Source organism: Muscardinus avellanarius (assembly GCF_963383645.1).
Source record: "Muscardinus avellanarius genome assembly, chromosome: 4".
NCBI classification, from domain to species: Eukaryota; Metazoa; Chordata; class Mammalia; order Rodentia; family Gliridae; genus Muscardinus; species Muscardinus avellanarius.
The window spans coordinates 105,455,496-105,478,443 of record NC_137789.1 but is presented as its reverse complement, the minus strand read 5'-3'; the positions used below and the strand labels follow the sequence as shown (position 1 = coordinate 105,478,443).

The following is a 22,948-nucleotide window of genomic DNA, read 5'->3' as shown; positions in this document are numbered from 1 at the left end:
GGGTTGGGTGTGTGTGCTTGGCAACTGCACCTCCAGGTGTGTGTGTGTGGCAGGGACCTTCAGCCCCCTGTGGACTGCTCATCTGAGTAGTACACCAGAAGCACTTGGGTGACTTTCCTGGGTGGGACTGGCCTTCCAGGGTGCTCAGTGGCCATCAGGGGCCCTCTGTGAGTTGTGAGGCTGGATCCCCTCTTACCTATGAGCCAGGTGAGCAAAGGAGAACCTTGCTTGGCTCTGCTGAGAGTTGGTGATACTATCTGGTGATGATCCAAGGGGCCAGGCCAGGCCAGAGGCCTCTGACAAAGTCTAGTTCTACCCTCCTACTCCTGTCAAAAAAGTCACTGACCACTGACCACTACTCTAAACCCAGGAAAATACACACAAGATTTTTGGTAATTTAGCACGAAAAAAATAGAATGGAAAATATCTCATTAATAATTATTTTGTATTGATTGCATGTTGAAATAATATTTTGGATATATTGGGTTAAGTGGAATTAGTTAAAATTAATTTTGCCTGTTTATTCTTTTATTGGCTTTTAATTAAGCTATTAGAACATTTGCAGTTATGTGTGTGGCTCACCCTATACCTTTTATATTTCTATGGGATTATGCTGGTATAGAAAGAGATCAGTACTTCAGCAAGGGGGCCTTGCCTGTAAAGTCTCAAACTTCTTTTTATTTCTTTATTTTGATACTGGGTATTGAACCCAGGGACCTTGTACCTCTAAGCCTCACTCCTCTTTTTAGTTTTTTTTTTTTTTTTTGAAACAGGGCCTCACTAAATCGCTATGTCTGCCCTACAACCTGTGATCCTCCTATCTCAGCCTCCCAAGTACTAGGATTACAGGCATGCACCACCGTGCCCAGCCCCAAACTTCTTATAAATATTTAAGTCGGTGGTTCTCAACCAGTAGGAGTTTTTTCTCCCTTCTTAAAGAACCTGTGGAAATGTCTGGGAACAGCTTTGGCTGTTTTAGGAGTGCTGCTGGCACCCAGCACATTGATGCCACTAAACACCCTACAACGCATATAGCACGCGCCACAACAAAGAATCAGTTGTCTCCAAAGGTCAGTAGTGCCAAGGTTGAGAAACCCTCGACTGGCTGATACTGTCCGACTAGATAGATGACCAGATTAAGTCAATAGTGTTATTTTTCAGAGCTTAATAATTGCTTACCCACAAAAATGTTTGATCATAAGGCATGGCCAGAGGTGCTCTAAGAGCATGTATTACAAGACTTCCAGAGGAACCAAGTGCTTCTTGAACTGCAGGCTGTGGAATGACAGGGACTCTCTAAGCAAAGGAGAGGGCCAAGTTCCAGGCAGGGTTGTAGCATTGTAGGTAACACAGGAGGGTGCACTGGCCCAGGGAGGCTGGACGGAGGCAGAGAGAGGCAGCGTGCTCAGCACGAGGCTGGAGCCAGGCCAAGAAACAGATTAGGTTTGTGGCTTGTTAAGAAATAACCCTCCCTGGGGACAGTGCTGGAGAAATAAGGACCAAGAATTATACGTATATGGTGCCTCAGAGAAATCAGGCTTCGGCGGAAATTCATCTATGCGCATCCCTATTCAAACCTTTCTATAATCAGACAGGGCCTTGTTACCAACACAGCAAGTCACAGCTGTGAAAATCCAATACTGTTTTATCTAGACAAGTACAGATGTGCCTCAGACCTGATCATCACACAGGTTAGGGACACAAACAAGAGTTGTACTGTCTAGGAAAGATAGTAAAACCTCTTTTTAGCACAGAAGATCCTGCTCTGTGTGGGATACTGATACCGGGGCTTCCCAGGGACCCTTCCCCAGGCACATTGGCTGTTAACTTCCTGGCAGACCCCCATCAGGCCATCCCTGAGTGAGTGGGCAAAGGCTATCACCCCCTGAAGGTGTCTTTTCCCAGAGACCCCCCTAGTTCCCTGTCCATTACCTGCATAAAGAATTTTTTTATTACTGTTTTCTGTTGCTATAATGGAACAGCCAAGACTGTGTAATTTATAAAGAAAAGAGGTCTATTTGGCTCACAGTTCTGGAAGCCCTAGAACATGGTGCTAGCATCCATTCAGTTTCTGGTAAGAGTCTCATGACAGAAAGTGCTCAGGAGAGCGAGATGGGTCTGGGTGAGAAAAGCCGAGGGGCCACCAGGCTCACTCACACTCTGCTCTTGCATAATTAACCCAACCACTTTCTAGGGAACGACATTAACTCCCTCATGAGGGTGGACACCCTGGGACCTATTACTTCCCAAAGACCCCACCACCTCTCAGCACCCTCACTGTGAGGACTGCGCCGCAGCATGAGCTTTGGGGGGGACAAGCCCCATCCAAAACTTTGCATGATCTAAGTTTGGTCACTTGTCCTTCCCTAGCTGAGCTCAAGTTCCACAAACTTAGAGATGCATGTCAACACACACACACACACACACACACACACACACACACACACACACACACACGGACAATAGTCATTCCCAAAACAGGAAAGTACCCAACCACCTTGAAATGGTTCAAAACATCCAGGAATCCAAACAGGCTGTTAGTTTTATATGCATCACACAATTGAAACTGACTTTTGGAAAGTGTCCAAACTGGTTTTAAATCAGTGCATACCACTGGATTCAGTGAAACACACCTGTAATTCCAGTACTCAGGAGGCTGAGACAGGAGGATCATAGGTTCAAGGCCAGCCTCAGCAACTTACCTAGACCCTCAGCAATTTAGCAAGACCCTGTTCGAAATTTATTTGTTTTTTTTTTTGTTTATTTATTTATTTGGTGGTACTGGGCTTCCTGGAAGCCCTTCTACCTCCGGGCTACACTCCCAGACCTATTTTATACTTTTTATTTGGAAACAGGGTCTCTTAAGCCAGCACGGCTGACTTTGAACCTGCGCGATCCTCCTGTCTCTGCCTCCCAAGCGTGGGGATTTCAAGCGTGCGCCACCACGCCCAGCCCCTGTTTGAAATTTAAAAGGGCTGCAGGTATAGCTCAGAGATAAAATACCTGTGGCTCAGTCCCCAGTACCACACACACACAGAGTCTTATGGGCCACTGTAAGAGTCTTATGACAACACCACATGGTCCCTCACGGGGGAGATGCCAGTATGCCTGGGGCAGGGTCCCTAGGAAGCCTTGGTATCAGTATCCCAGACAGAGAAGGATCTTCCGTCCCACTGGTTTTTACTACCTTTCCGAGAAAGTACAAGTCTTGTTTGTATTCCTAACCTGTGAGATGGTCAGGTCTGGGGCACATCTGTACTTGTCTAGATAAAACAGTATTGGAGAACCTCACCAGGAACATGACTACAAAAAGACTAGAACCAGCTGCCTCCGGAGTAGAAGTCAAGGACTGGAGCCTGCTGGGTTTTGACCCTAGGCTTGCAGGACTACCTGAGATGAGCTTTGGGGGAACGATATCCCAGAGTTCCCAAGCCCCCCCCCCCCATTGCTCTGTTCTGAGTGGTATTGCTGCTGGGATATGCCCACGGTGACCCTATGGTGTCCTACCCAGGTAGGTCAGGTACCGTGAAGACTCCCTAAGATCACATTCACAGCCCCCAGAGTAGAACCACAATGGGGCAGTAACCTAATTGAGACAGACTGCATCTGGTTCTGCCCGAGATTCAGAGATGAGATTGAGGGCAGCAGGCGGTCAGTGGGGTGTGCAAGGAGGAGCTTGTTAGACCATTCCTGGACAAAATCATGCTCAGGAGCCTGCGCTGGAGGACGAGGAGGGCCACGGGGATTCTCTGGCACTCTCCAGGCGTCCAAGCCTAGCCTAGCACTGCTGCATGTACCTTATACCCACCCTGACAGCAAAGATGCCCACGTCTAGGCATCCTTCACTGCTGCCAGGCTCTCCGCCCCACACAGAGGACAGCTCTCTCCTGACTGTTCCTCCCAGAAGTTTGCTCAGAACCAAATGTAACTGCAGAGGCCCTCAGATTAGCAAAGGGTCCAGGACAAGTCCTGAGAACCTGGTTGGGAGAGATTAAAAAAAAATTCTCAGTTTGGACATCTTTGAACAAACATGGTCCCAAAGCACGTTGCCAATTGCTTTTATAGATACTCTTTACTGCTTATTTCTATTTTTTTCTGTTTTTTTTATTGAAGCATAATTTACATACAGAGCCCCCGTTATCTGTGGTTTTAGTGAACCATGGTTTGGAAATATTATGTGAAAAGTTACAGGGACAAGGAATTGGCAAGTTTTAAATTGTGTGCTGTTCTGCGGAGCATGATACAGTCTCGTGACATTTCACTCTGTCCCACCTGGGACATGCATGTCCCCAATGTCCTGTTAGTCACTTAGTAGCCATCTGTGTTGTCAGATGGGTGGTCACAGTATGGCAGTGTAATGTGCAAACATCTCATGCTAATCCTGCAACAACCTACTCTGTAAGACAAGAGAGAAAATGGAGGCAGAATCATTTAATCCCAATTCTCAAAAGCAGAGCACCAATGAGCTTAGACATAGGACTCTGAGTCCCAAGCCTTCCTCTCAAATACATCCCTGTGCAGAGACCAGTGAAGGCTCGCAGTGTCTCTGAGCAGTCAAGATGCAACAATGCCGAACCACAGTCTGTGTGTAAACACAAACACCTGTTTCCATGGCCGGTATTCACAATGTCACCACCAGGTGCCCAGGCCATGAGGAAAGGTGGGGTCAGGCCGCCCCCACTGTCCTGACCATCTCAGATGTGTTCAGCTGCAAGGTATCCTGGCCGAGCAGCAGGCGAATGGGATGGGAGGGGGTCAGGCTTGGATAGGACATGGGGCATCCTGTGGAGGGGACTTCCCCGTGGGGGAGGAGCTGCGGTGTGAGCTGGGATGCAAAGGCATGTGTCTGACCTCACCTGGTACTGCCAAGAAACCCCACATGTCATTGATATTTTACTTTAATTCTTCATATTTTGGGTGGGGAATAAAATTAGCTCAAATACTGCAGATGCAGATACCTTGGCCTCCCTGCCTGCATTAGGTGTCAGGCACGTAGTTAAGCATCTATGCACTTACCAAGCATTTAACTCTAGCAGGACCCATTGCAAAGGCTTGTGAACTCACATGGCCACGTGCAGAACAAGCCCGACTCATGAAGCAACTTGACTTGTGCCCAGCGTCCCATGTCCGCACTCGTTACTTCTTGATAATGCTGGATAATGAGATTCCTTAGAGTCATTTTAGTTTGCAACCAACAAGAGCAGGCCAGTATTCCCAGGTCCACCCCAGGGCTGCATGCCCGGCTTCAACCTGCGCCTCTGAAGGCACACTTCTTGGCCAGGTCCCAACTTCACAATGCCACCTTGCTTGTGCTTGGGTGCCCTGTTGGAACTTAACATTCTAAGGTCCTGTCGCACACTTCCATGTACAGACCCATGTGGAACTTTCATCCTCAAGAGACCCCTGTTAAGAAAGAGACCACTGCTGCCTTGTTATTCAGATAATGAGTCCCAGAGAGGTTTAAGAACCCGCTACCCAGGAAAGGTGCCCAGCCAGGAAGCAGGAGTACTGAGATTCAAACTCCAAAGGCTCCCAATACCTCACATCTTCTTTACTTACTTATTTAGGTCCTTGGGGTGGAACCCAGGGCATTCTGCCTCCAAGCTATATTCCCAGCGCTTTTTTTAATTTTTATTTTGAAACAGGGTCTCACCAAGTTGCTGAGGCTGTCTACAAGACTGCAAACCTCCTATCTCCCAAGTCCTGGGATTACCAGCATGTGCCACATGCCTGGCTAGTGTACACTTAACATACTTACTGGCCTAGCTCAGATCCAGACAGCAGGAGAGAGATCCCCAGGCAGAAAAAGCCTCATGCAGCAAGACCCAGAGGCATAAGGCCGGGGCAGGTTATGAGCACTGGGGTGGCTGGAGGCAAGAAGGCATGAGGACAGAGGGATGTGGCTGGGAACGGCCCATCCCATACCCAGACATGGTCTGTTTTGTTGTTTGGTTTTGTCCTTGCCGTACTGGAGGGCTGAACACAGGGTCTCATGCATATCAGGCAAGCACTGTTCATTCCTAGCTCTTTATATTTTATCTCAACAGGGTCTTGCCCAGGCTGACTGTGAGTCTGCAATCTTCCCACCTCACCCTCCCGAGTAGCTGGGATTACAACCCTGTGTCATGGCGCTCAGCCCCAGCAGGGTTTTAAAGGAGTGAGGAGGCTGGCTGGAGCATTAGGGAATGACCTAGGCTGCAGTGTGGGCAGCAGGTCTGCAGGGAATGGCCCTGAGAGAGAAGGTCTTAGGTAGATGCTCCTGAGAGCAGTGGCATTCCCATCTGCCATCTGCAGATTGCTTGAGGGAGGCCAAGGGATGTTGTGGGGCCAGGTCTAGGGAGGGCGTGGGCCATGGCCAGCCAGCTTCCTCGACATCTGCACTTCCCTCCACCCCTGCATGCCTTGTAAGTGCCACAGTGTTTTAAGTATACACTCTGAGAACATACACCCCCAGCAGCCCCATCCTGGGCCCCGGGCCGTAGACCACACTCCACCTGCTGCTCCTAAGGTGTGGAGGTGAGAACGTTGAATCCAGGAAAACCCAAGCCCCTCACTCCCACTCCTCTTCCCGGATCCCTTGACCAGATGACAGGCAGACCAGCCCTCTCCCGGTGGAAGAGGCCCCGCAGTGTGTATGATGGCCTCAGGCACTCAGAGAACAGGCCCTGCCTGGCGCTGGGCTGGAGGAGTAGAGATGCCTCACACAACTGAAGCATCAGCCCTGACATTAACATTCACAGGTTGGAGTAAGTGACTTATTTGCAGGATAGACCTGAACTGGGTCAGGGCTTTGACTCTGTAGCTAAGGCAGCCTGAGACCCTGCCTGGAATGTTGAAATCATCCACATCTCAGTGGTTACTTAACCCAGGGTGGAGCAGGTATCGATCTGAGCTAATGGCTTGTAGGCAGGCAGAAAATAAAATTGATAATTGATATTGAATTGCATTAACTCACCGATTCCAAGCTTTTTGTAAATGGGCTGCTAGTCTGAACAGGAGTGGAAACTAAGTAAGTGTTCCTGGGCCAGCAGCTCCCAGACAAAATCCAGGAGAAGAGTGACAGGTGTCAGAGGGGCCAGATTGTGGTAGCAAGAATGCTAACCACCATTCCGCAGCACACCCCCATTGATAAAGACTTGCCCCCTGTTCATTCACTTCCTCTCACCACACTGTAGGAAGCCAGCAGGATTAGTACTTTGCCCCCATTTTATAGGTGGCAACCTAAGGCTTCAAGAAACTCCTGGCAAGGCAGGTGTGATGGCACACAACTGTAATCCCAGTACTCGAGAGGCTGAGATGGGAGGATTGCAGGTTCAAGGCCAGGCTCGGCACTTAGCAAGACTCTCTTTCAAAATAAAAATGGTTGAGTGTGTAACTTGGAGGCAGAATGCCCTGGGTTCAAACCCTAGTTCAGAAGAAGAAGGAGAAGGAGGAGGAAGAAGAGGAGGAGGGTGTGAAGGAGGAGGAGGAGGAGGAGGAGGAGGAGGAGGAGGAGGAGGAGGAGGAGCTGCTTCTGGGCCCCAGGACTCCAAATCCTGCGCTCCCTACCTGAGCTCACATAGCCTCTGCACACAGACTGCCAAGCTATGAAAAGTTAGAAAACTACAGTTCCATGTTTCCAGTCTCCCACTGGCCACCTCCTGGTTACAAGCACAGAACCAGTGACCTTCATGCCTTGTCATGGCATGGGAACGGACTATAGAAACCCTATTGGCAGATTTCTCCCAAACCAAAAAGATTATATACAGAGCTTTGGGTCTCTTGGATTTGATCTTTCTGCTTTTGAACTGGAGGATTTCTCATCATTCATTCATTCATTCATTCACAAGCGTTCAAGTCTGTACTATGTTCTAAGGACTCAACCCTGAGGACGGCACCCTCCCCAGCTTTACGAGGCTCACAAATCAGTATGGCAGGGGAGGCCCATGCCCAGCCAAAGGCATGTGCAAGCTTCCCAGGATAGCATAAGGAATGGAAGTCAATCTCTCTGCTCTGAGAATCTTCCAGAAGATTCTCAGTACCACAGGAAGCAACAATACTGATGCTTCAAGTGGATCTGAGTGTGGTGGCGCACACCTATAACCCCAGGGAGGCTGAGACAAGAGGATGGCAGGTTTGGGACCAGCCTCAGCAATTTAGCTAGGCCCTTTTTCAAAATTAAAAAAGAAAAGGGCTGGAGGTGTAGCTCAGATGTAGGATACCCCTGGGTTCAGTTCCCAATAGAAAAAAAAAAAAAAGTGAGTGGGGCTGCAGGTAGGATACGGTGGTCCTGGGAAGGCAGATGGGGCCGCAGTCCACATGGAACCCGGGTGGGCTTACCGATGCGGTGTGGGGTGACGGGAGGTAGAGCTGAGCACCGCCTTGCAGAGGCTCCACACAAGGACAGACCCATGTCGCTGACCGCTAAGGATGTGGCTAAAGCTGTTCCCACCCTGGAAAAGGGACATGACGTCCTCCATGCAGCCCCACCAAGAGGATCCCCAGCAGGGGGCGATGGCTCCAGGTCCAGCCCAGGACAGAAGCCAGAGGAGCCCTCAGGCTGCTCTTCCTCAGAGGAAGAGTCGTCTCGGGTCTGGTGAGGCTCAGGAACGGTCTCTCTGAGGTCAAAGTGAAGAGCTTGAGAGACCAGCCAGGCTCTCTGGGGTGGCCACTTGCCTTCTTACCCTCTGTTCTCTCCCCACATTTCCCTGTTGAGCACCCTCTCACCCCTGGTCTCCTGAGAGTGGCTTATTCTATTCAGCCTCAGCCTCAGCCCCAGCTCTGGCCTCCCTGCCTCCTCCAGTATATCCATCCTCCTAGCCCCACTTCCTTGGTGCTGGCTTCAAGATCCCTTCCTCCCTTGTACATGCCAGAGTGATGGTGAGGCCTGGCGTTTGTCCTCTGTCTCCCCTTGAGCTCTGAGTGAGTGTGCACTATACCCTGGTGACAGTTTCAGGTGGGCACACAGAGGCCCTGTAGACCCAAAGATTGGATGAACGAATTCCACATGCAGTTGAAGCTGGCAATGCATCCTGTATGGAAATAAGAAACAAGCAGTCTGGGTGTCTCCAGGCTCCCCACACCCTGGCCAGAGACCCCCAGGTTGGGCCAGGGCGCCAACCCAGGGAAGCCAGTAAGAATAACTTTTAAAAACAGGATCGCTTTAGTCAGGCACAGTGGCATATCTCTGTAATCCCAGTACTTTGGTTGCTGAGACAGGAGGATTGCAGATTTGAAGCCAGCATCAGCAATTTAACAGGACCCTCAACAACTTCATGAAAGAGTTACTGTTTCAAAATAAAAAATAAAAAAGGTAGAGGGTATAAGCCGGGCGTGATGGCGCACGCTTGTAATCCCCGCGCTTGGGAGGCTGAGACAGGAGGATCGCACAGGTTCAAACCCAGCCTCAGCTACTTAGTGAGGCTCTCAGCAACTTAGTGAGAACCTGTTTCCAAATAAAATATAAAAAAGGTCTGGGAGTATAGCCCGGAGGTAGAAAGCCTCTGGGTTCCTCACCCAGTACCAAAAAAAAAAAAAAAAAGGTAGAGGGTATAAAGTTAGAATGCCCAACTTCAATCTCCAGTACCAAAAACAAACAAAAACACAGAACATTATCTTTTAGCCAAGAACGATGGCACACACCTTTAATCCCAGTATTTGGAGGCCAAGTCAGGAGGAGTGCAGATATAAGGCTAGCATGCATTAGTCTAGAGAGAGATCCCATTTCAAAATAAAAACTAAAATAAAATAGGGTTGAGAGTGTAACTCCATGGTAGAACACCCCTGGGTTCAAGCCCAAGTACCACACATACTCTCACAAAAGAATATGATCTTTTATATAAATTTTTAAAAATAATCATTGTTTTTCCAGATTTTCTAGGCTACCTTACCACTGTTTTATAAGAGAGCATTTACACTGATGGGGATGGGTAGATTATGCACCTTGTTGTCTGAAGGGAGACCCATGAGGAGGGCCTGGCTGACTCCCTGGACCCCACAGATGGAAGATCTAGAGAAGAAGAGATGGTCAAACAGCCCAGGAAGAATGCTAAGTAACAAATAATAATAAAAAAAAAGTAGGGGCACTCAGGCGCCATGGCTCAGTAAGTCATCTGACACTCAGGGAGTATTCCCAGGACAGCCTGGGACCCCGTCACAGCCCTCTCGACCTTGGCTGCAAATCGCATTAACTTTATATGAAACCATGGCGTCCGGACCCCTCCAGAGCGCCCCTTCCATTACCTCACCCCTCTCTTCTCAATCAATCTTTCAGCCTCAATACTTACCCTTTAAATCAACTCAGCTCTGAGATCCATCTTGCTCTTTCCCAGCCCGCTTTAAAATCCCATTGACTTTTATAAATCAATTGTGTCTCGGCTGTCCTGCAGCCACTCCTCCACGCTGTCAGGGATGCACTTAGGATCTGCAGATGGACAAACAGCTCTGCAGACCCGCTGCAGGGTGCCCAGCCCTGAGCACTGTCCAGAGCAAAGATGCTCAGCAGCTGCTAGGGGCACCCAACCCTTACAAAAGGTCCTAAGAACAATCACAGTTGTTGGGTGGGGCCTTCAAAGTGGACCCAGAAATGAGGGTGCACATACAGCTATTTATTCAAGCTAAGAAGTGGGGGAGCAGGACAGGGATGAGGGAGCCAGGGTGCACTGCTCAACAAAGGGAGATCTCAGTTGAACCCCGGGGGACCCTACTTTGGCTAATGGTAGAAATGACACAAATTCCGAGGTACTCATACTTCTCCCGGTTCTAGGCAAAGCAGGCTTCAGGAGCCCAAGGGCAGTCTTCCAGAGCTGGCCAGCTACCCTGAGAAATGTCCCAGGGGCAGGCTGTCACCTATAGTGAGGCACAGCAGGGCACACGCTGGAGATGGTGTGAGAGAATGTGGGCTGAGCTTTCAGGGTGCCGCATGGAAAGGGCTTTGATGCACTCCCAGAGCAAGGTTTTTTCCTCTCTTTTCAGCACTGGGGATTGAACTCAGGAACAGAGTCTCGCTAAATTGCTGAGGCTCACCTGAATCCTGCGGTCCTTCCATTACAGCCTCCCAAGTATTGGGATTACAGGTCTACACCACCATGCTGCCGGTCTCCAACTTCCATCTTTAAAAACTCTGACTGCCGGGCGTGGTGGCGCATGCTTGTAATCCCAGCCTTTGGGAGACTGAGACAGGAGGATCGCAGAGGTTCGAAGCCAGCCTCAGCTACTTAGTGAGGCTCTCAGCAACTTAGTGAGACCCTGTTTCCAAATAAAGCATAAAATAGGTCTGAGAGTATAGCCTGGAGATAGAAAAGCCACCCTCAGTACCACATACACACAAAACAAAAACCTCTTTTGCTACTCTATTGAAAAGAGACTGCAGCTGGGGATGGCAGAGCAGGTGAGAGAAGAGGTAACTCAGGGTAGAAATAATGGCCGCTGAGAACAGGGCAGTCCTGAGGGTGGGGTGTCCACTGACCATAGTCCCTGTGAGGAGCCAGTTCCAGGGCAGGAAGAGACCAAGAGTTCAGCTTTGGACGCTGGAGGTGGACAGCGTGGCACACGGTCTCCAGTGCAGATTTGAGCTGCACTCTCATGAATAGTGTTTAAATCCACGATGGTGTAGAAGATACAGGGCTCTCGAGCTGACAGTTTGGAAAGAAGTGGAGTGCGAGCAGGAGAAAGACAGGAGGAGCAGCGATGGAACCCAGGGTAGAAAGTCGCTCAGGACAGATAGCGGTCGGCAGCATCAGGTGTTACAGAACGGCCATGGGACAGGAGGCAGTGAGGGGGACAGTGGGGACTGTGATCAGAGTGCTTTGCATGGCAGAGATAGGAAAATCCTGGAGCATGTTCAAAAGAAGACAGGAACCAGAGACAGAAAGTCAAGACCGCACCTCTGAGGAGGTGGCCAAAGAGAGGAGCTACCTCATCAACTCAGGTACCTTTGTCACTTTCTTTTCAATGTCTGTGTGCTGTGAATATACCTATATTATTTGACCATCTTCCTTCTGATGAGCTTTTTTTTTTAATCTTTTTTCTTTCTTTTCTTTTTTTTTCCTTTTTTTTTTTTTTTTTTTTTGGTGCTAGGGACTGAACCCAGTGGCATTCTACCTCTGAGCTACATCACCATTTTTTTTATTTTGAAATAGGGTCTTGCTAAGTGGTTGATGCTGGCCTCCAACCTCTAGTTCCCCGTCTCAGCCTCCTGTGTACTGAGATTACAGGTGTGTACCACGCGCCCTGCTATTCATAGGAATTCTTGTCATCCGCCTTGTACTTGGAGTTCTTGCCGTGGCAGAGAGGGGAGAAGCAGAGCTGCTCAGTTACAAAGGATCTACTATTTTAATTGAAATAAATACAGGCTAATTGTCCTCTGCCTAATGACTTACAATTACTCACAGTGCATGATATCCCCAAACTCCCAAGACTTTACCTAACAGCTGCATCTTATGGCTGTAATTTGCTTTTCCCTGTGACTGTCGGAGTTCAGCAGCCCTCAGCTCTGCTGGCACCTTTACATCCTCTTCTCTGCAGTGCCGGTTCATTTCTTTAATTTCTCCGACTCTGAGAAATGTGGGATCCCCCATCACCTTCCTAGGAAAAGAGCCTGAGTCTGCACCTCATCTTTTGGCACTGTTCTAGAAGATGCCAGCATATCCTCACCTCCTCCTCTTGCTACCTTAGGTGGCCTTAGTGCTGGGGAGTGATAGTTCTGTGCATAAACAACAATATTATACACCAGGCTGTTCTTCCTGCCATTTTAAAGGTGACGTGTAAAGGAGCTTGATCTCTATGGACTGGCTCTGGAAGGTGCACTCCACACTTTGAACAGAGGGCAGGGCTCTGACAGTCAAGATGAACCAAGGCCATTCCAACAGGGGCTGTCCCTTGAGACCAGAGCCCAGAGCAGTGATTCTGTCAGCATCCCCTGGGCTCCTTCAGAACCCAGATTCTAAGCTCTTTCCTCCAGAAGTTCCCATATAATCCAAGAGAAGACAGGTGCATCTCTGCAGCCCAGGTGTGTGGAATACACAGGCACCTGGGCAGCTGTTAGCTGGACAGATGGTCCAGGTGGGAGGTGCGTGGTATATGTTGGATGGTGTTATGGTTAGATGTAGAACAGCCCCTTAAAGAACTCATAAATTGTGTCTGGAGTTGATATATTCAGCCGAACCCATTGTAATGGATTTACCTGTGTGGTGGCCAATAGGTCTGTTCCTCTTCTCCCTTTTCTCTCTCGCCCTCTCCCGACCACCATGATGTGAGAAGCACAGCCCGTGCGCTCTCCCTCTCTTCGCCTCCTGCCACCACATCCTGAGATCCACAGTCCCCAGCCTCACATGGACTGAACCCGAAACCTTAAGAAAATAAATCTTTTTTTAAAGTTACATGGTCAGTCTTTTAAAGTAAAGCTGCAGGAGTACTGACCAGAACCGATGGTGACGTGCTGTGGTGTCATGGTGACAACCAGGCTGGGATGGAGGTGAAGTTCTCTTATGCGTAAAAATATCATTACTACTATTAGGAAAAGCAGTAGGATTATGTATTTTGAACCCATGGCAGTTTCAAGAAGGGGTTAAGTGCACAGGCCTGAAGTGAGGCAAACTCAGATTCCTAAACAGGCTATTCCACCTACCAGTGGCATGGCCTTGGGCAACCATTCCAACCTCTGCAAACATCAGCTCCACATCTAGGAACCAAAGGAACACCACTTACTTTCAGGAGCAAATTATTTGTGCAGAGAACTCTCTTGGCAGCTCTATAACTATATGTGGAAATTCTGTAAAGGGCAAGTGATGGCTATATTTGTCTCTGAGGCTGGCCTCAAAACTGTGACCTTCCTGTCTCAGCCTCCCAAGTACACCCAGCTGAGGATGTTTGAATTGATTCTGACTGAAAAGAAGTGAGAATGGAAGAGAGTGCAGAGAGATAGTCTTCAGATCTGGAAACTGAGTGAATGTAGGGCTCAAAGGGAGAGATTTGTAGAAACAGCCTTACGCTGTTAAGGCTGGTTGGTCCCTGGATGAGAAGCAAGGGAGGTTTGAGAGAGACGTGTGCATATCACATTTTGGACTTGGATACCCATGAAACATTCCTATAGAGTCCAGATCCTGATGTGAGGAATAAAGACAACCTTTTCTATGAAGTAGCAATTACGTAGAAGTTTATTCTTTTCTATTTTGAAACTGTGGCTTAGGATTCATTTTGTAACTGTACATGTGTCTGCATGGTCCACTCCCTGAACCTTCTCGAGTGTCAGACATCTTAGCTTATATGACCTTTATTTATTTATTTATTTATTTATTTATTTATTTTGCGAGTTTGGGGATGGAACCCAGGGGCATTTGACCTCCGAGCTACACTTTCTGCCCCATTTTTTATTCTTTTGTTTGGAAACAGGGTCTCACTAAGTTGCAGAGGGCCTCACTAAGTAGCTGAGGCTGTCCACGAACTGCGATCCTCCAGTCTCAGCCTCCCGAATGTTATATGACCTTTAGTTGTTGACCAGGAATTTTCCAGAATGTTAAGCTTTGTTTTGTATTTTCTGCTTGTCATAGAAATAAGTCAATCATGCTGGGCATGGTGGCACACACTTGTAATCCCAGTAGTTGGGAGGCTGAGACAAGAGGATCACAGGTTCGTGACCAGCCTCAGCTACAGCTACTTTATGAGGCCCTCTGCAACTTAGTGAGACCCTATTTCAAAATAAAGAATAAAAAATAGACCTGGGGTGTAGCTCAGAGGTAGAAAGCCCTGGGTTCCATCTCCAGGACTCCAAAAACAAAACAAAAAAAATAAGCCAATCACTACAGAGTTGTACTTTCTTTGTCTAACTTTGTTTCACAATTCCTGTCTGTGTTAGAAAGTAGCCAATCACAGAGAGTTGTGAACCCAAGCCCTCTCCAATCAGAGTAAGGGACAGGATTGTGTCAGGGATAAAATTCGAGTGGACTGCCTGCTCAGGGCACTTGCTGACCTGACTTCTGTTGGTTGCACACCCTTCTGCAGAAATACATTGCCTCACCAAGTTACTTTCAATTTCATTAGTTTTTATTTGAGGCTTTCCTAGCATCCATTTCTAACACCAGTAAGATCTGGACAGGAATAAAGCAGGCTGTCTGGATCTCTTGATGTTAGGGAGGGCCACTGGCACAGCTGGGCAGCAGCAGGACTCAAGGGAAGGACAGAAGTAGAGGTCAGAAACTAGTTGTGGGTGTTGGTTGTGGAAGTGAGTGGTCAGGCTTGCAGAGTGTGGAAGGAAGAGCTTTTGGAAAGGTAGAAGATTAACAGTGTCTGAGCCACCACGGGGTCCTGAAGGCTGAGAACCAGAGCAGACTGTTGGATTTGATCAGAGCAATCTCAGGAAAGACCAAAACATGCAATGCACAGGCTTGTTAGAAGCAGGGGGTTGTGGAAGGAAAGGCAGGTGCAGCCTCCTGCCCTCCATCAATACATGCTTGTCAAGCCAGGCATGTTGGAGCATACCTGGAATCGCAGTTCTTTGGAGGCTGAGGCAGAAGGACCACAGGTTCAAGGCTACCCTCTGCAATTAAGCAAGACCCTGTTTCAAAAATAAGTAAATAATTAAGGCAGGGGAGGGGCATAGTTCAAAGGAGAATGCCCTCCGTTCAATTGCCAGTACCACCAAAAAAGAAAAAAATGCTCATCAGTGAAAGAAGCTGATGGTGCCCACCTGGTGCCATGCTGACGGGACCTAAGGAGAGCAAATTTCTTTAAGGTTCTTCCTTTCCCTAAACTAGAGCCCTGCCTGCCCTGGGGTGGGGCCACAGCATGGCCATCCTCCAAGGCCTGGCCCACGGGTCCCTCCTCTGGGACACTCTGCAGGTGTCTAAACCAGAATGGGCTGGGCTTTCATTTCAATATCAGCCCCTCTCCTGTTGTAGGTGGCCTACAGCCCTTTCAGTAGCCTACATCCTTTTCAGCTCTACAGGGTTGTATATGTGGTTTAGCCCCATCCTCGCCAGACTGGGAGTTCTTCAAGGGAACATCAGCTCATGATGCAGCACTGAACCTGTCAGTTGGAATGAATGGATGAATGAATGAATGAATGGGTGGATAAATGAGTATCTTGCTTGTGAGCAGAAGAGCCCTGGCTTGAGGAGAGCAAAGGGCACCCCCTTCCTCCCTGGACCTTTCCTCAACTCCACTCGGTACTGGAACCTTAGCTCGTCAGAGAAGGTTCACTTGAAAGCCTGGTTTAAATATTTACAGCACCAAATAAATTGATTCAAGGAAGTGCTGAGGACAGGAACAGCATTTATTAATAAATCATAGCGATGTTTCTTTGCCTTTTGAGGAGCTCAGCCAGCCCGGGATGTGACATCCATGTGAGCGATCACGTGGGGAGGTCAGGTCCTCTCTGAGCCTCCCTGGCAAACAGCAGGAGCTAGGTGGGGGCCTCTCCTGACCTGGGAGCCGTGGAAGAGCAGGGTGTGAGAGGGCGCAGGGCCTGGGCCACCTGCAGGTCAGCCCACGGGTGCTGAACAGAGACCAGGCACCTGCTGACATGGGGACCAACCGCCACTTCCCACCTGAGGGCATGTCGCCCCCTCGCCCCTCTGAAGGTGGCTCCCCACTACCTGCAGTCACCTGGCCTGTAGCTCTCAGGAGGGCGGGTGCCTGTGGCTTAGAGGTCAGGCATAGGACACCCACCTATCTTCTTTATCCTTTACCCTTTTTTGAGGGGTTTTATTGACAGTCTACTATGCACGCACCCTGCAGAGGAGGCTCTGGGATGTGGAAGTAAGGACAGGTGCATTTCTGACAGAGCGAGCCAGCTGCAGACCCTGTTGTAACAGAAGATGAGATAGAACCATGTAGGGGCTCTAGAACATTCCCTGACTCTGTCCCCACTGAAGAACCCAAAGGGGGCTGCACAGGCATCTTATGTTGGGGGACATAAGGTTCTAGGAAGCCCCTACAGATCCCCAAGAAGAGATAAAAGATTGGAGAACAGACAGCGGAGGCCTGAGCGACCCTCTCACACCAAGCACCTCCCTTGCCACTATCCACACAGAGCAAAGGCCCAGGCACCAGCGCTTTAATTTTATCATCGACTCTTACCCCACTCAAGGAGTTTGAGAGGTGAGCAGACTGGGATCCAGAGAGGAAAACTCAGTTAGCAAAGGACCCACCTGTCCCCTCTCCTCAGGGACTCCATGTTCTGTGAGACCGTGCTAGAACACTGGAACCATGTATCCCTCTTCTCGTCCTGTGCATCATCTCCCATGTCCCCAGGGCCCGACATGGCCCCCAAATCTGGAAAAGGATCGGCAAATGTCCATTGGGTCTGGGCCCGCTCCTCCCCTTGGCCAGCTGGAGATAAGAGGAGAGAATCAGGTGAGTGGCAGCCCTCCTGACCCCTGATGCTGTTGGCTCCCCCAGGTGCAGCTCACCTGTCTAATCAGCAGCGTAGCCTCACCCCACAGGGCATTTCCGAGTCTGCATCTCCCTGGCAAGGATGCTGAGTTTGCAGAGCAGAGGTGCTGTGGAGCCTGGAAGTGGAAGTGGCCTTCCTAGGGCTACAGGAAGACTCCTAGGGAAGGACTGAGGCTCACCTGAAGAAGGAAAGTGGGCTGAGTGAGCCTGGGACCTTCAGGACTCCAGCTACTCTTCCCACCAGGGTGCAATCAGTTAAGTAGCAGAGAGAAGCAGCTTATACAGCGAGCAGAAGCCTGTGCTGAGGCCTCCTGCCTGATTAACGATCCCAGAGCAGGGTGAGCTAAGCCAGTAACTAAGTGTCCTTTCACACCCACTAACTTGTGAAGTAGGAATATTCCACACTATAATATTTAATGTCAGCGATTACTGAGAAAGTGATCCACAACTATGATTGTGTGGTTTCATATAGCCAACACACCATTTTTAGAAGGTGGTATGTAACAGTGCCTGAAGAGCCAACAGCCATAGAAAGATCCATCCTTTCTGCTCCATGAGCCCACTGCGGACAACCCAGCTCCAGGAAATAAGTTCTGCCTGGAGGCATCCACCACATTCTCACTAACACAACCATCATCACCATGATAACTTTGGGTACACCAAGCACTCTGCCAGGTGTGGCTGTGTCCCCTCCAACTCACCCTGCAGGGTGAGGTGCAATCTTCCCATATGGGCTCAGTTTGCTGATCTGCAGACAATTCACATGGCTGCCAGTGATCCAAAGCCTATGTTTCTTCAGGTGGGCTCCATTGTCTCACTAATTAAATAACTACATTGGAAAGAATTCAAGCCCTCAGCAATGTGGAATCTTTAAGATACATCTGGCGGTGCATTGATTTGCATGCAGGGACCATGAGCAGCCTTTAGGACTAAAGGGGGAAGACCACACTAATTCTGCATCAGTAGCATGGGACCCGGCCCATCAGCGAGGTGGGAACAAAAGTGCAGATCAGTCTGAAATGCAAGAACATGTGATGCTCAGCCCCGGTGCCGAGGACTGCTGGGCTCCGGAGGCCAGGCTGGAGACTCCTATGACTTCTCCTCTCTTGAGTCTCTGCAAAATCTCCACTTCCCTAAAGGATCATCAATCCTCTTCCATGTGCAGCATAAGCATGGAGACAGCCCACTTCCTCTCTGGGACTAAACAGCCAATCCCAACAGCCAAGGAGGCAACGTGGAATTGAGGCAGAGCAGAGGAGGTCCTGTGAAGTGCGGTGTGTGGCCGGTGGTATTCCTGGGGCTGGCACAGCTACAGGGGTGGCAGAGAGTAGAGGTGATGGCTGCCATTAATCCCGCTGTTCTCCGTATTCCGAGCCCTTCCAGAGCAGGGGTCCACGGGATGGCTTTAACATGTTTTGCTCATGTGAATGTGGTAGACTCAAGATCACAAGCCGGGCTGTAAGGCTAGAGGCAGAGCTGGGATCCACCAGGCTATACGACGTGCTCCTACAGCAGTTGGATGTCATGTTACATTTAATGCCATTAATTAAGAGTCAGAGCTAACAATAAAGAGTAACCCTAAGCATCCTGTGACATTGGACTACTATGACGTACATCCATCCCTGCCTGGCATGGAGATGAAGCCTACACATGTGGAACTAGATAGGATCCCCTTGCCCATCCCACCCCTCAGTCTAAAGGCCCAAAAAAGCAACTGTCCAGATGATTACCAGCCACTAACCATGTGTTTTGGTGGGGCGGGGGGTGACTGCCTGGAGAAGATTCATGAAGAAGACTCCATGGCAGAGGTGTCATTTGAGCTGGGTCATGAAGATTAAGTAGGAGGGCACCATGCAAGTCAAGGCAGGGATTGAATGAGAAGGGACAGCAGAAAGATCCAGCTAGTGAGACAGAGTGGGCAGAAGGTAGGCCAGGTGTCAGGAACTGAGATCACTAGTATAATGGGTAGAGTGAATGCACACACATGCACACACACACACACATGCGCACATACACACGCGCGCACACACACATACACACACACACACACAGGCACAACACAAGGACTGTAGCCACAGAGACCATGCATTCCAATCAGAAGTTGGGATTTGTGATCTAAGAACTGCAAGTGTGATTATATTCAGACTCATGATTGTTCCTCCAAATCCCAGGGTGAGCCGGGCGTGGTGGCACACACTTGTAATTTCCGTGCTTAGGCTGAGACAGGAGGATCGCGCAGGTTTAAAGCCAGCCTCAGCTACTTAGTGAGGCTCTCAGCAACTTAGTGAGACCCTGTTTCCAAATAAAGTATAAAATAGGTCTGGAAGTCTAGCTCGGAGGTAGAAAGCCTCTGGGTTCCACCCCCAGTACCACCAAAAAAAAAAAAAAAAAAAAATCCCAGGGTGGCCTTTTCTAGTGACCACTGCAGCAATGTACTTGGTACATTGCTTCCTCAGGGAACTTCCCCAGGGACAAAGGGGATAGAAAAAGAGAGAGTAAAAAGAAGAGGGGTAGGGTGGAGGCGACAAGAATTCTGTCCTCACCCAGAAGGCTATGAGAGAGGAGTGAGGGCCCCTTTGTTCTGCCAGGGAACCACCACCATCCGGTCACAATAAATTACTGAAGCAGTGATCCTACCATCCAGGCTCGCTCTGCAGGATGGCCCCAAGAAAGCCACAAGGGATTCTGGGGGTTCTGGGAAGTGATACTCAAGGCTGATAATACTAGAAGAGGGAGCTACAAACAGAAACTAGGATGGAGTCCAGATGGAGCCAGCTCCCTCTGGGTCTAAGAAACAGGAGCCCTGCTAGAATATGAGCTCCAGGAGGATTCATATTTTTATCTATTTTTTTATCCCATGACTTTATCCTCAGTAACTACTACAATACCTGGTAGAGTGTAGGTGCTTAATAGTGATTGAATGAAAAATGAAGGAATCATTGAACGAATAGATTGATGGATGGACAGATAGATGCATGGATACAGAGATGCATGGCTCCATGGATGGACGCATGAGTAGATGCATAGATGGCTGGCTGGATGCCTGCACGCATGAATACATAGAGGCATCGATACATGGATGGGTGCACGAGTAGGTGCATAGATGGCTGAGTGGATGGATGCATGCATGCATCAATATATAGAGGCATAGATACATGGATGGGTGCACGAGTAGGTGCATAGATGGTTGGATGGATGCATGCATGCATGGATACAGAGAAGCATGAATAAATGGATGGGTACATGAGTACATTCATAGATGGTTGGATCATGCACGCATGGATACAGAGTGCATGGATACGTGGAGGAGTACACGAGTAGATGCATAGATGGTTCAATGGATGCTTGGATGAATAAACTTGGAGAGATGAAGCCTAGAGTCCCAGAGATAGAGCAGAAGCTAATTAGGCAGGCAGGCTGTCCACCTGCTCCCAGTGGCTTGACCTTAGGCTGCTGCTGCTGCTGTGTTCCAGCTGATACCCTTGGAACCCAACAGGGAAGTAGACCTGCATGCTCACGTCCTGCCGCCCTGGGTTCCCAAGCCTCGATCCCCGGTCAGCTGGGGTGCTGGGCTGGGTCAAAGACTGAGCACAGGCATGCCCATCTCCACTTGCTGTGTGTTCTTGACTTCCAGCCCGCTCCAAGAGCCTGGTGATGGGGGAGCAGAGTCATGGTCCTCGGCGGCCACCAGGCCCCCACAGGCTGGGCCCCGTGCTGAAGGCAGGCTGGCTGAGGAAGCAGAGGAGCATCATGAAGAATTGGCAGCAGCGCTGGTTTGTGCTGCGTGGGGACCAGCTCTTCTACTACAAAGACAAAGATGAGACCAAGCCCCAGGTGAGAAGCACACATCCTGCATCCCATGGGTACCACCAGACAAGGGACGGTGAGCTGGGCCAGGAGAGGGGGGACTCACAGACATCTTGTCAACATACACCCAAAACTTCTGTAATGAAAATGTTTTTATATAATGTTGATAAAGAGCATTCCTGCCAGCTTAATAAGACAACTCTTAGCCAGGTATGGTAGCACATGCCCGTAATCCTAGTACTTGGAAGGCTGAGACAGGAGGATCACAGGTTCAAAGCCAGCCTCAGCAACTGCAAGATCATTAGCACTTAATGAGACCCTATTGCAAAATAAAATATAAAGAGGGCTAGGAGTATAGCTCTGAGGCAGAATGCCTCTGAGTTCAATCCCCAGTGTTTATATAAACATGTATTTATACGTATTGCATCTGTACTGAATATGTACATGCTTTTTCTTATCATTATTCCCTACACAATACAGTGTAACAGCTATTTACATAGCACTATGTTGTACTAGGCATTATAAGCAACCAAGACGATCTAAAGTACACAGAATGAGCCAGGCACAGTAACACACATCTGTATTCCCAACCCTTGGGAGGTTGAGACCAGAGGATCACAGGTTCGAGGCCAGACTCAACTTAGAAAGACCCTTAGCAACTTAGCAAGACCCTGTTTCAAAATTTAAAAAAATAAAAAGGAGCCGGGCGTGGTGGCGCACGCTTGTAATCCCAGCATTCTGGAGGCTAAGACCAGAGGATCGTGGTTCGTGGACAGCCTCAGCTACTTAGTGAGGCCCTCTGCAACTCAGTGAGACCCGGTTTCAAAATAAAGAATAAAAAATAGGGCAGGGGGTGTAGCTCAGAGGTTGAATGCCCCTGGGTTCCATCCCCAAACCCGCAAAATAAATAAATAAATAAATAAATAAATAAATAAATAAAGGGATGGGGACATAGTTCAGTGGTAGAACACCCCACCCCATACTCAGTACTATACACACACACACACACACACACACTCACACACACACACACACACACACACATACACACACACACACATTACCAAGGATGTGCCCAGGTTACATGTCATTTTATATAAAGCACTTGAGCATCTGTACATTTTGGTGTCCATGGGGGTCCTGGAACCAACCCTCGTGGATAATGAAGGACAAATACTATAATACTATATCTTGTGGGGAAAAAAATGGGGAAGGGATATTAAAGGGCTTTTCCCAAATGATGCTCATTGAGCATGTCAAAAAAAGAGGCATCAAGCCGGGCGCACGCTTGTAATCCCAGCTTTCGGGAGGCTGAGACCTGGAGGATCCCAGTTCGCGGACAGCCTCAGCTACTTAGTGAGGCCCTCTGCAACTCAGTGAGACCCGGTTTCAAAATAAAGAATAAAAAATAGGGCAGGGGGTGTAGCTCATAGGTCAAATGCCCCTGGGTTCCCCCCAGACCCGCAAAAAAAAAAAAAGAGGCATCAGGCCCCAGAGCCTTGGGGGGCAGGAGCCTTGGGTACATCTCAGCGGTTCCCAGGCTTGGGGTCCCGCTGTCGCGATGGGCAGGGTGTGAGGAGGTCCCTGGGCCAGCACGGTCAGTTCACAGTGACTACGTAGCTCTTCTCTTTGAGTTCTGAGTATGTCAAGGAGGCGCAAGTATACGGTTCAAGCATCTCTTTTCCTGTCCACCCTTTGGAAGAACTATGGGGGCAGAGAGCAGGCTTCACCTCACCACCTCACAGCTCGCCGTGGCAGCGGAATCTGCCAA

At 49.2% G+C, this 22,948-nt stretch overlaps 1 protein-coding gene across 1 annotated transcript in view; it reads left to right on the top strand.

Annotated features, from left to right (window-relative positions):
- ARHGAP22 (Rho GTPase activating protein 22) overlaps positions 1-22,948 on the top strand; it is a gene marked incomplete at both ends in the record, with an annotated part of 150,566 nt that overhangs the window by 29,088 nt on the left and 98,530 nt on the right. Inside the window, one exon of the mRNA XM_080694482.1 lies at positions 21,005-21,204. Within this exon, the coding sequence (XP_080550608.1) occupies positions 21,005-21,204 (200 nt within the window). The remainder of the gene's footprint in view (positions 1-21,004; positions 21,205-22,948) is intronic.